This window comes from Geotrypetes seraphini, chromosome 8 (genome assembly GCF_902459505.1).
Source record: "Geotrypetes seraphini chromosome 8, aGeoSer1.1, whole genome shotgun sequence".
Taxonomy (NCBI): Eukaryota; Metazoa; Chordata; class Amphibia; order Gymnophiona; family Dermophiidae; genus Geotrypetes; species Geotrypetes seraphini.
In genome coordinates, this window is record NC_047091.1 from 89384137 (window position 1) to 89400577 (window position 16441).

The window sequence follows — 16441 nt, forward strand, 5'->3', positions numbered from 1 at the left end:
CCCAAGCATCACCTGCAACTACTCCATATGTACTTCTGATGTCATGACAATTCAGACATAATTTATGTTATGTTATGTTTGGAATATAAGAAAATTTTCACTGCCTGTTTCTATTCTGACCATTTATTCCGTTTCATGGTCATTACAAAAAATATTTTTTTACACGGGGGGGTGTCAAAAAATGATGGGCCCCGAGTGCCACATACCCTAGGTACGCCACTGAGAAAGACACAAGGGAAAGGGGATGAGACTTGATATACCGCCTTTCTGTGGTTACAAACAATCAAATTGGTTTACATATTATTAAGTGACTTGCCCAGCGTCAGTAGGAGCTGCAGTGGGAATTGGACCTTGTTCCCTAGGTTCTCCGGCACATAGTTAAAACTATGAAACAATAGTATCAGACATCAAGGCTGGAACCTTAAAGATTTCTGTTTGGAAATAAGAATCTACTATTTTCATTCTATGGAATCCATGTTCTACTTTCTTGATTTGGCCACAAGGAATGACAGCCCTGTCCTAGAGACACCCCCCTCCCCCCATTTTACTAAACCGCAATAGCAGTTTTTAGCGCAGGGAGCTGTGTTGAATGCTCCCAACTCTCATAGAGTTCCTATGAGCGTTGGGAACAGCGCAGAGCATTCAGCGCTCCCTGCGCTAATAACCGCTATTGCAGTTTAGGGGGACAGGTAGTTAGAGTACCTTTGAAATGATAACCATTACTTCAAATGGAAAAATATCTCTTTTAGGAAAGGTGTGATCAGTGCGTAGGATGAAGAACTCTCTATCTCACAGGCCTCAACATATCAAAAACATTCTTATGACTTTCTTGAAACCATGCAGTGTTCACCCAATGTCAGTGAATAATGGGATTGGGGTATATAATTGGTTCATTGACCTCAATCCTACACCCTTGTGGTGACACTAGCTTTCTGTAATAGGGTTTTATAGCTCCCTACACAAACTATATCTTACAGTGCAATATATATACTGTAATTCCTAAGTAAATTGTTGAGAAGGCTTTTTATTAAAGAGCAAAAATCCTGCCAGCAGCAATCCAAGAAAGGCAATAAAGAAAAGAGGAGATTATTAATTAAGCGGGAGAGAGAATTATTTGCCTTGCTTCATGATTTTAAGAGACTGGCCTCCTCCCATTCTATGATAACACAGGCACTACATAGATTTTTCTAGTGTGCTAAAGGTGAATAATTAATTGCATTTAATGAAAGTAGTTCTTTAAGCTTTCCTTTAAATTGATCTGATTTTCAAACCTTCCTATATTAGCATGCTTGAATCTTGAATGAGATGCCAGTTGACAGTCAGAGGGAGAAAAAATTGAATGAGGCTTTTCTGTGGGACAACATTTACATAGGACAACCAGAGAAACCAGTGGAAACATCTTCATGACAGAAAAATCATTTAATGTATGGATGCAACACATACTCTGATACATGAAAGGAAGACCTGGGAGAGGATTTTCAGCTGACATGTGGTTACATGAACACAAGAATCTGAAGCAATGAAAACGGAAAACAAAGCCTGTTATTTGCTCAGAAGGGGAAAAGAGTACAGGCATTTGGGGAGGGTGGAGGGAGAGCAAGAAGGATGCCTTTTGTTCAGTTAGCACTCTGACAGCTTCACACCTTGTGAGGTGACCTCACTAGAGCCCTCCTGCTCAACTGAGCAGGTGTACACCTTCTTCTGATCAAGTGAGGCGACCGGCAGGGTCAGGTAGCTGCTGAGGCTGAAGGTGTTGTCTGAGTCCCGGGAGGGGAGGCTGGTCTGGATGCCATTGTCCAAGCCAGTGCCGCCCATCGTCCAGCGCACTTTGGTCAGGCCCACTGTCAGGTTTTTGATGAGGCATGTGAAGGTCCTGTCTGTGTTGGCCGCCAAATCCTGTGATGACGGAGGGAAGATGGACACAGAAGGCTTGGGATAGCTATCCACTGTTGAACAAGAAAGAAACAAATTACAAAAAAAGATCATTAACCCATTTGTGGCAATTCTATATATATAGCATCTGAAGGGGGAACTGTAAAAAGACAGCTAGATAGGCATTGAGGAAGGGTAGATATAGTGGACTGATAAAACTAGACAGTTTGATATTATAGATAACATAGAAATAAAACACTTGATAGAGGAAATTTATAGAGAAATATGGTAGAGGCATATGATGAATTTATATAGAACTGTATCAGTATTTTTGTACTTTTGAAAGGTTACATACTCTACAAGTGGGTTTCTCTTTTTTTCCAGACAAAAGAACTAGAGTTGAACATGGTGGGGATAAGAGGGGTGTGGTTCATTTATAATATTCAAGTCTTCCCCAAATAACAGCAGATCACAAGGGACACTCAAGTTGTTCCTCCTTTTGGTGTTTTCAGCCTCTCTCAGCCTTTGTGAATACAGATACCAAGCTTATGAAATGGTATTTAGAAAAACATGTAGCAACTGGCATGAACAGAAAGGAAAATTAAGAAGAAATACAGTTTTCTGTTCAATTGTTTTAACTGGGGAGTTGATTTTCAAGGCTCGCTTTCTGCAACCAAGGCCCTGTTTTGTTTTTTTAAACACTAACTGTAAAGGGCCAGCTCTTAGTATCTTGAAAGGAAAAATGACTACCAAAATTCATCACAGGCTCCAGACAAAAGCAGAAGTTCACTTTCCTCTGTCCCTATTCCCACCATCCCCAACCTCACCCCTCAGAAAGAAGTATTAAAGAAAGCCAGGACTGGAACAGAGCATCCTGTGAAGTTGCTGAGCAGCTCTGAATATATATGGTCACTGGGTATATTTTAGTTGGATGAAAATATCAGGCTTGGTCATTCATGTGCTATTTGGTGATGAATGACAGTTCTTACCCTAAAATTCACCTTCTCTCCCCCTTCCATTTTCATTTAGAAGAGAAATTATCAATGTGGGCTACCATTAAAACGTCTTACTCTTTCAAACTGTTAAACAAAGTTTTTACTTCCTAGGACCCCCTTTTATTAAGTCTCAAGTTTATTTAAATTCTTTGATTTACTCGCATACTCCAAATCCAATGCGATTTACATAAGTTAAGAGTTGGTTAAAATAAAAAACATAACAATTAATACTAATTACAATAATACATTTAGGGAAATAGGGGCCGACAACAATTGGCTTAAATACAATTCTAAAAATAAATAATAAACAAAAAAGGAAGGTCTAATGACACAAAAGGTTGGGGAACAAATACCTGCTTGATTTTACTAGATCGTCTTCCTAATCTATTGTAACTTAGAATGAATCCATTAAAAAGCGTTAGGTTCTTTTATCGTCAGTCGCTGTGGTAAAAGCTCCAATGCTCATAGGAATTCTGTGAGTGTCGGAGCTTTTACTGAAGCGGCCGATTGATAAAAACCCTAAAGCATCTTAATAAAAGGGGGCCTAGGTTTCTTTTGATAAAATATTAATAAATGAAGATCATACTATGGTCCGTTAAGGGAATGATGAACTGAGTATTTGAAGATGGACCACCTAAGACGGGTAGGGAACTCCGGTTCTCGAGAGCCGTATTCCAGTCAGGTTTTCAGGATTTCCCCAATGAATATGCATGACATCTATTTGCATGCACTGCTTTCAAAGCATATTCATTGGGGAAATCCTGAAAACCCGACTGGAATACGGCTCTCGAGGACCGGAGTTCCCTACCCCAAGAAATGCACAAACATTAAAATTTGTAAATCCAAAAAAAAAAAAAAAGTTATCCAAAGTTAAACTGTACCCAAAACATATCATATGACTCCTGAAAAAGGAGGATGGATTGAGGCATCCGGGTTTTACTTCCATTGAAAGCAATGGATGTAAGGAGGACAGATGAGACATCTGGGTTTTAATTCCATTGTTTCAATAGATGTCTCAATCCGTCCTCTTTTTCCTGGAGTCATATGGTAACCCTAGAGACAGAGTGTATCTGATAAACCTCTACTTAAACCAAAGTTTAAAAGAATTAAGTTCACTTGTAAGTACATTACATAGAATATATTATGAACCATTAAGAATCCATAGCAATAAACTGGTCTGAGAAGTCTAGGAAAAGTCTGTATCTCATATGTATATTGAGCCTCATTTTCACTCATGTCCCCCTCCCCCCTCTTCCAGGTGCTTCTGAGAGGACCCATGAATGGAACTCACTGCTAGGTCTTGAGACCACTGGCTCTCAATGGCAAGAAGACATAGAATTTGAATTTTAACACTTGAATTATTCTCTCTTTTGTTGCTTGCTCTGCAGTGTTAAGAAACAAAGCTGTGGGTAACTTGCTTCTACAGTATGATCACTCACTACCTGGAAGTCTTGGTTCCTGGCCAATTTTGGTAGCAGGAAGAGTTGCCATAAAATAAAGGACGATGAGAGAATAGTTTCCAAGCTTACTGGGTAGTGTGAAGTAGGGGCAACAGTCCCCGAGGTTGTAAAACCCATCCTTGGATGCTCTGTTCAGCCCTGCCCTTCTTTCACTTAAAAGGAAGCTGTCTTTCCTTGTGTTTCTATGGGAAGTGTGGCATAGTGGTTAGAGCTACAGTCTCAGCACCCTGAGGGTGTGGGTTCAAACCCTGCACTGCTCCTTGTGACCCTGGGCAAATCGCTCAATCCTCCATTGCTCCAGATACATTGTGGGGAGAGTGTGGCGCAGTGGTTAAAGCTACAGCCTCATCAACGTGGGGTTGTGGGTTCAAACCCACGCTGCTCCTCACTTAATCCCCCTGTTGCCCCAGGTACGTTAGATAGATTGAGAGCCCGCCGGGACAGAGAGGGAAAATGCTTGAAGTACCTGCATGTAAACCACTTTGAATGTGGTGGTAAAATTAAAAAAAAGGCAGTATATAAGTCTCAATCCCTTTCCTTTTAATAGTCAGAACTGCAGTAGCCTTCCACAACACATCAGTCCTTTCTTTGTAGGACAGCTGAAGGAGGGATTTGTATGAACTCCAAACTCCCCCATGGATCACTCTTATGTTGGATTGATAAAGGTCACATCAAACAGCCGTCTCAAACGCAACAATAAATGTAGCATGGACTGCAGCTGAAAAGTAATCCCTCAATGCAATTGAAGATATGATTTCATCTCCCTTAAGATAAATGCTAAGATTATACTATAGAAAATATGTTCAGTTAATCTTACTCACTGTATTTGAATTGAGGAAGAGTGAAAAGGGAAATAAATGCACCTGATAATACTCTGGTGAATGCTGAACAATTATTATTTAGCTATTGTCCCACAGTTTGAAGGTCGAACATTGTATTTGGGTTTTGTGTTTGAGATGGATATTTGGTGTGTTTTTTATGTCTCTCACACTGCTGAAACTTTAAATAGTGGATCAATTAAAAGAATCCAGACTAATGGAACCTATTTTGTATTGCTGGTCCTTATATAACCCTTCATCCTATTAGTAAGCCTATTACCAGCATTTACAGACTCTGCATGCCTTGTGCTTTCTGAAGCTACAAGAAATATCCCTTGAAATTTAACCTGAAACCGCTTTCCCTAATCAGGAATCTCTAAAAAAAGAAAAATGTCTTACCCAAAATAAAGAATCTCAGTGAAGGAAGAGCAGACTGGAAGACACTTAAGAATAAACTTAACCAAAATACATTGCTACTGATGTTCAAATTAACAAAATTACACCCAAAACCTAAAAGATCATTTATATTTCTCAGCTCTGATTAAACTTAGGGCTCTTTTTACTAAGCCGCGTTAGGGCTTTAACGCGTGGATTAGCGCGCTCTAAATTGCCGTCCGCACTAGACCTTAACGCCAGCATTGAGCTGGCGTTAGTTCTAGCCACGGAGCGTGGGTTTAGCACGCGTTAAAATGTTGCGTGCACTAAAAACGCTAACGTGGCTTAGTAAAAGGAGCCCTTAGATAAATGGTTTCTCCTCTTAGGGTTAGTAGAAAAATAATGGAAGTAGATAAGCTGAAGTTCTACCCCCAAGACCCTTTCTGGATTGAGTTAATTTAACTTTTTTTTTTTCAGAACATAATACTAAACATCAAAATGACACTATCACTTCAGAAACATTTTCTAAACTCCTCTGGCTTATGCAGAAATTGCAAATAATCAATAGGTTAGTGTCATTAGATAGGGTCTTACCTGTAATGATCAGTTTACTGCTTTGGCTGAAAACCAACACAGCAAGACATACCAGTGCTCACCCTGGACAAAAATTAACCTACAGTTTGACTTTTGCCAACTAGGAGCCTGATCCTTTAGCCCCAAGGAGAAAACTCAATTTTACAAGGACCTACCTATGACATTCCAGATTATTCATTTCATAAGCCTAAAGACATAATCTTTTCAGCTAGTAGAGACTGTAAAGAGGAATGCCACATTGGGATTCAGAACAAATCTTGAACTGGGGTACAAGCAATACCACAGACACATGCATAAGCATTACAAACAAGAGTTATTACTGCCAGTAAAGAAATACAGTTTTTAACTGATAAATTGAGAGAGGAAATCTCCCATTTTCTAATGCTAGGAATTAGAAGAGTTCTCTGGGGACGCGCTCCCAGTTCTTACCTGTGACAACCAGTTTGCTGCTTTGGCTGAACACTCGACACAGTCAGACATCCCAGCTATGGTCTTGCACAAAAACCAGGTTCTTGGGCCCTGTTATAGCATGAGCTCAACCTACAGCACATGACCACACCTCATTCCCCCCCTCCTCCCCCTCAATATATTTCTTCTTCAACTCTCCTCCTATCCCTCCATTCCACAGCTTATGTACTTCTCTCAACAGCCTACTTCTCTATTCCCTATCTATGGCTGCCATCATACCCAAGTGAAATCAAGGAGAGTATTCCAGTCCTGCTTTGCCACATTGTATGCAGTGAAACTGAGTCCTCTTTCTTTGCAAAGCTAGAGCTACAATTGCAGATATGTAGAGTCAAACCCAGGACAGAACCAGCCTCTTTCTGTTGCGCTGGGTGAAAAGTAAGAGGAAAGTATGAGCAAATTGGACAGACTGGATGAAACTTAAGGTGCTTATCTGCCATATAGGCTACATCTCTATGTAGGTGGTAATCACCCTGAGCCCCTCCCGTTTATCTTTCTCTTTTCCTTTTCCGTTGCCCTTCTTCTGTTTTTTCACTATTTCTCCCAGTATATTTTTGCCTTCTCTTTGTGGTCAACCTCCATTTCCTTTCCTAATATGAGAAACTCTGCAGTTTGGAGCCAGAAAGAAATAGCATTGTACTGGCATGTGGGGAAAACCAATCCCATCCGGGGCAAAAGCAACTTTCCATATACCCAGATTTTGAGCACATTCAGTTAAACTGAGGTGGCCAATTAAGTTAATGCTAGAAGGAACAGGAGGACCCAGCCTTCAACTGCAATCTACGTATGAGGGACCACTGAAAAGTTCTCAGCCCAATCAAGTTGGAGTAGTCTCCAACCAGGGCTATACACTTAAGTCCAGCAATTTTCTACTTTTTTTGTTCCATCAGAAAAATCCAGAACAAAAAAAAAGGAGAATTGCTGAATTAAGTGTATAGACCTTGATGGAGACTGCCCCAACTTTGTTGGTTGGGCTGAGAACTTCTCAGTGGCCCCTTGTAGAGAATCTTAGAAAATGTTAGTTGGGAAGGATCACAAAGCAATATTCCAACTAGTCTGCCTACTTGTTCCCGTTTATTGTGCTGCTACTGTTCTAGAGATTTTTAAAATGCAACGGGATTAAACCAGACTTGGCTTTGCCTTACCCTTATGACAAGGTGTGGCCTGGTCACATTAAGTTCGGTTTGCTCTTTCCTTTATCCTTGGTGTTGGTTGCCCAGTTTAGAAAGATTAAAAAACCCAATTCAAATAGCACAAGGTTAAAATGATGGAACAATAGTGCCAGTCATCAAGACTTGAACCTTACAACCTTCTGTTTGGAAATGAGAATCTAATATTTTGATTCTGTGGAAAACATGGTCTACCTTCTTGATCTGGCTGTGAAAAGGCCTTAGGGAACCTCCAGTACCAAACCACAAAGAATGTGATGTCACAATCTGTGTTCTAGAGACTTATGTGTATATGGTCAAGACACTTTTGAAATGATGACCAATATTTCAAATGTCAAAAGATCTCTTTTGTGAGAGGTGAAATCAGTCTGCATGATGGGGAACTCTATGGCTGACAGGCCTCAAATGGCCTTGTGACTTTCTTGACACCATACGGTATTTACCGTATATCTCCAATGTTGCTGATTCTTGGAAATTTTTATAATTTGTTCATTGACCTCAATCCTGCACCCTTCTGCTCCCTACACAAACTGCATCTTGTAGTGAAATATATAATTCCTAGGTAAAGTTTTAAGAACACTATTATTTTACTAAAAAAGAATGATAAACTTGCCAATAGCAAGCAAAGAAAGAGAATAAATAGAAAGTTAGTTCCTTTATTGAGAAGGAGAAAGAATACTTTGCCGTGTTTCATGATTTTAAGAGACCACTAATCCAGTATGGCTATCCTCCCAACCATATGATAACATAGGTGCTGTATAGATTGCATCTAATTTGCCAAAGATGAATTAATGAATGTGGTTCTTTAAAATTTCCTTTAAATGAATCTTACATATATTTTCAAGCATTCTTGTATATGTGCTTGAATATGGAATCAGATGCATTTGGCATTCATAGGAAGAAAGAACTGAATGAGGCTTTTCTGTGGGACAACATTTACATAGGACAACCAGAGAAACCAGTGGAAACATCTTCATGACAGAAAAATCATTTAATGTATGGATGCAACACGTACTCTGATACATGAAAGGAAGACCTGGGAGAGGATTTTCAGCTGACATGTGATTACATGAGCACAAGAATCTGAAGCAAAGAAAATGGAAAACAAAGTCTGTTATTTGCTCAGAAGGGGAAGAGAGTACAGGCATTTGGGGAGGGTTAAGGGAGAGCAAGAAGGATGCCTTTTGTTCAGTTAGCACTCTGACAGCTTCACGCCTTGTGAGGTGACCTCACTAGAGCCCTCCTGCTCGATTGAGCAGGTGTACACCTTTTCCTGATCAAGTGAGGCGACTGGCAGGGTCAAGTAGCTGCTGAGGCTGAAGGTGTTGTCTGAGTCTCGGGAGGGGAGGCTGGTCTGGATACCATTGCCCAAACCAGTGCCGTCCATCGTCCAGCGCACTTTGGTCAGGCCCACTGTCAGGTTTTTGATGAGGCATGTGAAGGTCCTGTCTGTGTTGGCCGCCAAATCCTGTGATGACGGAGGGAAGATGGACACAGAAGGCTTGGGATAGCTATCCACTGTTGAACAAGAAAGAAACAAATTACAAAAAAAGACCATTAACCCATTTGTGGCAATTCTATACATACAGCATCTGAAGAGGGAACTGTAAACAGACAATGAATATTAATAATTAGATGGACACTGAGAAAAGACAGATACAATAGGAACACATTTATTCTGAGATATGGTGGACTGATATGACTAGAATGTTTGAGGGTGTAAATTAATGCATACATATGTAATATCAAGTTTCAAGTTTATTAAAATTTTTTATACCGCTTAATCAAATTTCTAGGTGGTGTACAATGAAAAAAATTCCATAAAAACAAATTAAAATTAGAAATACTAAACAATACCAGGGTAGGTTAATAAGACACATAAGAAGACATATAAACTTATTTCACACAAATGGGAAAAAAAAGGGCAAGAACTACAATCTTTAAAGAAAAGATATACACAGGTAGTATATAGAGAAAAATTGGGGAGGTTAACCACTGCTATCATTTAACTGTCGATTGCCTCAGGTGCAAATGAATGTACTGTGTTGGCCCTCTGGGAACAAAGAAATAGCTAGTATATCTGATTATAATTTGCCTTGAAATACTACAGAAATAAGGGATTTTATTTATTTGTTTAATTTTCTATACTGTTTTCCCAAGGGAGCTCAGAATGGTTTATATAAATTTATTCAGGTACTCATTCTTCCCTGACTGTCCCAGTGGGCTCACAATATATCTAATGCAGTGATTCCCAACCCTGTCCTGGAGGAACACCAGGCCAATCGGGTTTTCAGACTAGCCCTAATGAATATGCATGAAAGAGATTTGCATATGATGGAAGTGATAGGCATGCAAATTTGCTTCATGCATATTCATTAGGGCTAGCCTGAAAACCCAATTGGCCTGGTGTTCCTCCAGGACAGGGTTGGGAACCACTGGTCTAATGTACCTGGGGCAATGGGGGATAAAATGACTTGCCTTGCATCACATCACAAGGAGCAAAGTGAGTTTGAACCCACAACTGCAGGGTGCTGAGGCTGTAGGTTTAACCTCTGCGCCTCCTTTTATTTCCTTTCCCTCCATTTTGATACAACACAAGTAGACAGAAAGGTGGGAGAAACAGATGCAGAGGTTCTATGTTATCCAGTATTAGGAGGGAGACTTTTTGGCTAGTTCTGGTTTGTGCTGCAGGCCACATAATGCATCAGGGTACAGTTGCCCCAAAATCCAAGACCTGCCTAAAATCTCCCTTTTGGAACCGACTAACTTAGAAACTCTGCATAGGGTGTTATTTTTTTTAGAATGAATCCTGGCAAGAAGTCTTCATTTCTGAAATGTGAAAAACCCAGTATTATGCAAATGAGTTTCTCTAAATTCCACGCAAGAAAAGCTGAATTAAGCAACTCACATCAACAGTCAGTGTGGGAATGAGAGTATGAAGTTCGATTATATTCAGATCTTCCCAAATAATACCAGGTGATGAACAACACTAAACTTTTCCCAGTTGTGGCATTTACCAACCTCTGAACAGACAGATGTCAAGGTCACTGGAAGAACATTTGGATATGAACTGGCAATAGGCATGAACAGAGGGAGAATTAAGGAGAAAAAAAATCTTTCCCATTCAGTTTTTTAAATTGGGTGCTGGTTTACATTATCAGTAAAGGAATAACTTATAGGATCTGAATGTGAAACGTTATTGCCAAAACCTATCATAACCTACCAGAAAAAGTTGAAGCCACCTCTCTTCTGTGCCTTTCCTCCAAAGTAAACATTAAACAAAATCAGGACAGGAACACAGCATCCCATATAGTTATTGGGCAACCCTGAATATTTGGGATCACTGGACACATTTTAATGTTTGTCACATTGCCTGGGTGGTCTTTCTTCAAACTCTCACAGCAACAGATTCAGTCCATATACCGTAGCCGTAGCTTTTGGATACGGGTAGACGGTATGTTGTTCTTTGTTAATATTAAGTTCCCCTTGTCGCCTTGACAAAGATCTTGAAACGCGTTGGCATTCGGGGAAATAGTTTGCAGCTGAATGCTAGCAAAAAGCTAAGTACATCTAATATGCTTAAGAAAAATAAGATATAAGATTAAAAATAAGAAAAACATATATATATAAAGAAATTAAGAATAAGAAAAAGATATAGATAAAATTAGGTGGAGGAGGTACCTTGGGACAAATGAGGAATTTACCCATCCAAACTATGTTGGTTGGAGGGCTGTCTGATATCCCATAGGTCCTCTATCTAACCTTTCAGCTGGTATAATTGAAATTCTGGCTACGGTATATGGACTGAATCTGTTGCTGTGAGAGTTTGCTTTACGATCTGAAATAAGGAAGTTTACTGTAAAATGGTCTTTCTTCATACACTCAGCTGAACACTGCCTTAAAGGTCCATTAATTTCACTTTCTACCTTTGTTTTTTTTTTTTAATTATTTATTTTACTTTTATATTAACCATTACTTCTTAGGCACTTTAGTTATATTGTAATCCTAATTTTTGGGACAGTCAGGGAAATCCTATGTGCCTCACTTTTTCATACAATTGGTTTTATACATTATTATTATTCTTAAAATTCTCTTCTTGTTTTTACATTTTTGTAACTTCATCGAACTGAAAGGCATTTTGCGGTACATAAATAAAGTCTTATGTTATATTATTAATATTATTTTCATTTATTTACATTTCATATCCTTTATAGATATGTAATATCTATGACAAATGTGCCCACTCCATCTCTCTGCTGCTTCATAATGCAATGAATTAAGCACCAAACTAAGGCCCTCTTTTACTAAGGGCGTTAACTAATTAGCGGGCGCTAATCGAATTAGCACATACTAAGCACTAACGTGTCCATAGACCAACATGCATGCGTTAGTGTTTAGTGCGCGCTAATCGATTAACGCACCTTAGTAAAAGAGGGGGTAAGGCCCCCTTTTATCAAGCTTCATAAGGGTTTTTATCGTGGACCGCTGTGATCAAATCTCAGACGCTCATAGAATTCCTATGAGCGTCGTAGCTTTTCCCGCACAGTCTGCAATAAAAAAAAATTCTTACGCAGCTTGATAAAAGAGGAAAATTCTAGTGGAAAATATTATATTCTACTACATCTGTTTCTTTTTAGAAATTGAAGGAGGTTATTGCATGCGTCTGGCAGTACTATAAAAATAAGAAGTCGTATTAGTAATTGTACACAAACACTGCCTTATTCAACAAGCCTCTGTTGCTTGAACCACAACTAAAAAGTCTAACGTTCATTTTTAAGTATATGAAAATGAATATATTATGAACTATTCATGATTCCTCAGAAATAATCTGGTTTGAGAGGTTTTCTGGGCATTACCACATCTCTACAGAATATAGGCCTTCACTCTGCACATGTGGGACTCTAGATGCTGGGGAGGACTCGCACATTCATCTTAGTGCTGGAGGGAGAAGAGCATCTGGAGACCACTGGCTCTCAGTGGCAAGAGGACCTGGAATTTGCATTGTAACACTTGAACTATTCTCTCATGTGTTGATAGCTCTTTAAGCTATGTTAAGAAAAATGGCTGTGGGTGACTTGCTTCTGTGTTTACCCACCACCTGGAAGTTTTGGTTCCTAGCCAAGTTTTGTGTTTTAGGGGTTGGGAAAAGTGTTCTGATGAGCCTGAAGATAGGGGGAGAAGATTTACAAAGCTTCCTGCATACTGTGAGGAAAGAATAAAATGTGGTTTTCTGCTCAGCGCTGCCCCGCTTTAACACAAAGGTAAGCTACAGAGTAATACTCCCAATAGGAGGAAATATTTTTTCACTCAGAGAATAGTTAAGCTCTGGAACGCGTTGCCAGAGGATGCAATAAGAGCAGTTAATGTTGCTAGTTTTAAAAAAAGGTTTGGACATGTTCCTGGAGGAAATGTCCTTTAACTGCTGTTGAGGCAGACATGGGAGAAGCCACTGCTTTGCCCTTTGTTCAGTGGCATGGAATGCTACTACTATTTGGGTTTTTGCCAGGTACTTGTGACTTGGATTGGCCTCCATGAAGACGGGATACTGGGTTAGATGGATCCAGTAAGGCTATTCTTAGGTTCTTATTCTTCTTTGTGCTTCTAAGGGGACTCCTTTTGTTTTTAATTGTGCAGAACTGCAGTAGCAGTGAATGTCCTGGAGGAAATAAATTCTCAGCAGATTGTGATATTTGATATCTACCCAACAAAAGAGTTCTCCAGGGAGGATGCTGTATGTGAGCCTTCTAGAGCACATCAGTCTCCTCTTTGGAGGTCAGCTGAAGACAGAACTTGTGTGGTCTTCAAAACTTACACCCAATTTCCCCCATGGGTCATTTGTATTTGGAGCAATAAAGATACCACAGCCTATAGAGAATCTAGACTAATGGGACTTTTATTAAGCTATCAGTACGTCTTATATAGGCAGGGGTCTAATAGGCTTGGAATTTTTATGGTTCCTATAAGATCCTTTATCTCATTAGCAAGGAAATTCTCATTTCCAGATTTGGAAGCTAGTCTCTGCATCTCTAGGGCTCCTTTTATCAAGCCGTGCTAGCGGGGTTAGCGCACATGACTTTTAATCACACGCTAACTCCTGCGCTGGCCCAAAAAACTACCACCTGCTCAAGGCAGGCGTTAGCCGCTAGCGCGGCCGGCGGTTTAACGCGCGTGATTATGCGCGTTAAACCGCTAGCTTGGCTTGACAAAAGGAGCCCCTAGTACTCAAGCATTTCTTAGCTGGCAGCAACAAAAAAGTCTAGCATAAACCAAGAAGCCTTAGTCAGGGGAAGAGCAGGCTGAAAGATTTAAAAGAATAACACTTATGAACAAGGCATTGCTTCAAATCTTATCATTTCTAATCCCAGCTCAGACATCAAGAAAGTGTTGTCCCCAGATTTGGACTGCTCCGTAAAACTCTGATTTCTGGTCCCTCCTCATCCCTGCCTGTTGTTTTATCACTTATTTGTCTCATTGCCTATCAATTATTGTATTTCTGACCCTTTTTCCCTTTTGTCATATATGTCCTGTACGTCAAGTCTACGTCATATATATTGTTCCCCTGAAAGCTGTAACGTTTTTAACTATGTACATCACTTAAAAGTATGATTAAGCAATTAATCAAATTTTAAATAAGCTTGAAACTTGTTTTTTTTTAAAATCTGTTCACTGTTAATTCACCTGTGGGTTAATAAGCAAATAGATAAGTAGAAGTTCTAGTACCAAGTTGCACCCTGGTAGCTGCCAAACTTTGTATTAATTTAACTGTACTCAAAATATAAGGAAATAAAAATTTTTTTTTTAAAAAACCCTTTTACTCAGAAATGTTTTCAAAATGTCTCTGGTACACGCTGAAATTGCAAACAATCAATACACTGGAGTCATTAGATAGGGTCTTACCGTTAACGATCAGTTTGCTGCTTTGGCTGAACACCCACACAGCCAGACATGTCAGTGCCCACCCATGACAAGAAGCTGAACCTACAGTTCAACTTGTCAACCAAGAGCCTGTCCTCATGTCCCATGGAGAAAACGCCAGCTTACAAAGACATGCCTGCAACATTCCAGAGTTATTTATTTTCATTTTATTGGATATTTAAAAACTTTCTTCTATACCACCTATCAAGGTTATCTAAGCGGTTTACAGTCAGGTACTCAAAGCATTTTCCCTTTCTGTCTCAGTGGGCTCATAATCTATCTAACATACTTGGGGCAATGTACATAAGAACATAAGAATTGTCAGACCAGTGGTCCATCGTGCCCAGCAGTCCGCTCACGCGGCGGCCCCCAGGTCAAAGACCAGTGCTCTAAATGAGTCCAGCCTCACCTGCGTACATTCCAGTTTAGCAGGAACTTGTCCAACTTTGTCTTGAATTGAGGATTGAGTAAGTTGCCCAGGGTCACAAGGAGCAGTATGGGGTTTGAATAGGGTTACCCCAAATAAATCACTGGGATAAAGTCAGCACCCACAAAATATATCACAAATCAATAGTGCCTCAAAAAAATAACATATATTATAAATGCTATACAAAAAGCATAATGGCAAAAACTACATCAAATTTCTAAAATTAAAAATACTAATATGTGATGAATGTGCTCAGTACCCTCACACACACCGGTCAATGGAGATATAGACCAATGAAACGGAGAACCATCATTGCACAATTAGTGGTCTGTTAAGCCAAAACCCAGATGTATAAATGCCTCTTAAAGCACATAAAAAAGGACAAATATATAGTAGTGAAGAGATGTAAATTGAAACGATAATTGCAGCAACAATAAATCAAGTCGAGTAACCAGTATAGAAAATCAGAAATGAAAAAGAAGGTCACCTACTTTGGGTTTGGGCCCTCCTAAAATTGGGTGTCTGGCTATGCCCCTGCTTGCAATAACTCTTTAGTGAATCCAAGGAGCATGGGACTAACTCCACTTTCACTAAGATTAACCTCTGGTTTTTGTAGTCTCAATAGACTCCCTTTTCTTGATGCTCAAGAGCTCTTTAGCACACTCCTAGGATAGAATGGAAGAAAATTAGGAAGAGACAAAGAGGTCTTATGAGTTTTATAGAAACACAACCCTTTCAAGACACGTCCCAGCTCTCAGACTTTATCCTTCATGGCACGAAACACCTTGAAATCTCTACTAAGGGACACTCATGACACCTCTAGACAAATAACCCTTTCTCTCATTGAGGAATAGTCTAGTGGTTAGTGCAGCAGCCTGTAATCCAGGAGAACTGGATTCAATTCCCACTGCAGCTTCTTGGTGACTCTGGGCAAGTCACTTAACCCTTTATTGCCCAAGGTACAAAATAAGTCCCTATATATAATATTCTGAGCACTTCACAATGTAAATATAATGGGCTAGATTCTCAAAGGCCACAGATCGGATCCAATCCGTGAACGATCTGATCTGATCCATGGCTGGGGGGCTGATTCACGCCCCCAACCGACTGCATGGATCACTCTCCAGCGATCCTGACACATGCATGTAGATAGTCTGCACATGTGCTGGCCCTCCGTGCCCGGCAGAGCTAAAAGAAAATTTTTTTTTACTATTTTTGTTTTTTACTTTTTTGTGAGCCCGTGGTTTTAACCCACGGGTTAAAACCACGGGCTCGCACTGTGGGGGGAAGGCAAAGAGAGTCAGGGCAGCGATCAGGGCAGAGAGCAGGAAAGTTGGGGCAGAGACCAGGA

General features: G+C 39.9%; 2 protein-coding genes across 4 annotated transcripts in view; both read right to left on the reverse strand.

Moving 5' to 3' along the window:
- Positions 1-1400: 1400 nt before the first annotated feature.
- LOC117365853 (immunoglobulin lambda-1 light chain-like) overlaps positions 1401-16441 on the reverse strand; it is a 91575-nt gene continuing 76534 nt past the window's right edge. The window contains exons 3-4 of the mRNA XM_033956751.1: positions 6115-6151; positions 1401-1946 (exon numbers count right to left, since the gene is read on the reverse strand). Of these exons, the coding sequence (XP_033812642.1) occupies positions 1621-1946; positions 6115-6151 (363 nt within the window). The 3' untranslated portion in view covers positions 1401-1620. The remainder of the gene's footprint in view (positions 1947-6114; positions 6152-16441) is intronic.
- LOC117365852 (immunoglobulin lambda-1 light chain-like) overlaps positions 8721-16441 on the reverse strand; it is a 51675-nt gene continuing 43954 nt past the window's right edge. For 2 of the 3 annotated variants that reach the window (XM_033956750.1, XM_033956749.1), the window contains exons 3-4: positions 14646-14679; positions 8721-9266 (exon numbers count right to left, since the gene is read on the reverse strand). In XM_033956750.1, the coding sequence (XP_033812641.1) occupies positions 8941-9266; positions 14646-14679 (360 nt within the window). In that variant the 3' untranslated portion in view covers positions 8721-8940. Of the gene's footprint in view, positions 9267-14645; positions 14683-16441 lie in introns of all 3 variants that reach the window. The other variant, XM_033956748.1, reaches the window with a different exon arrangement.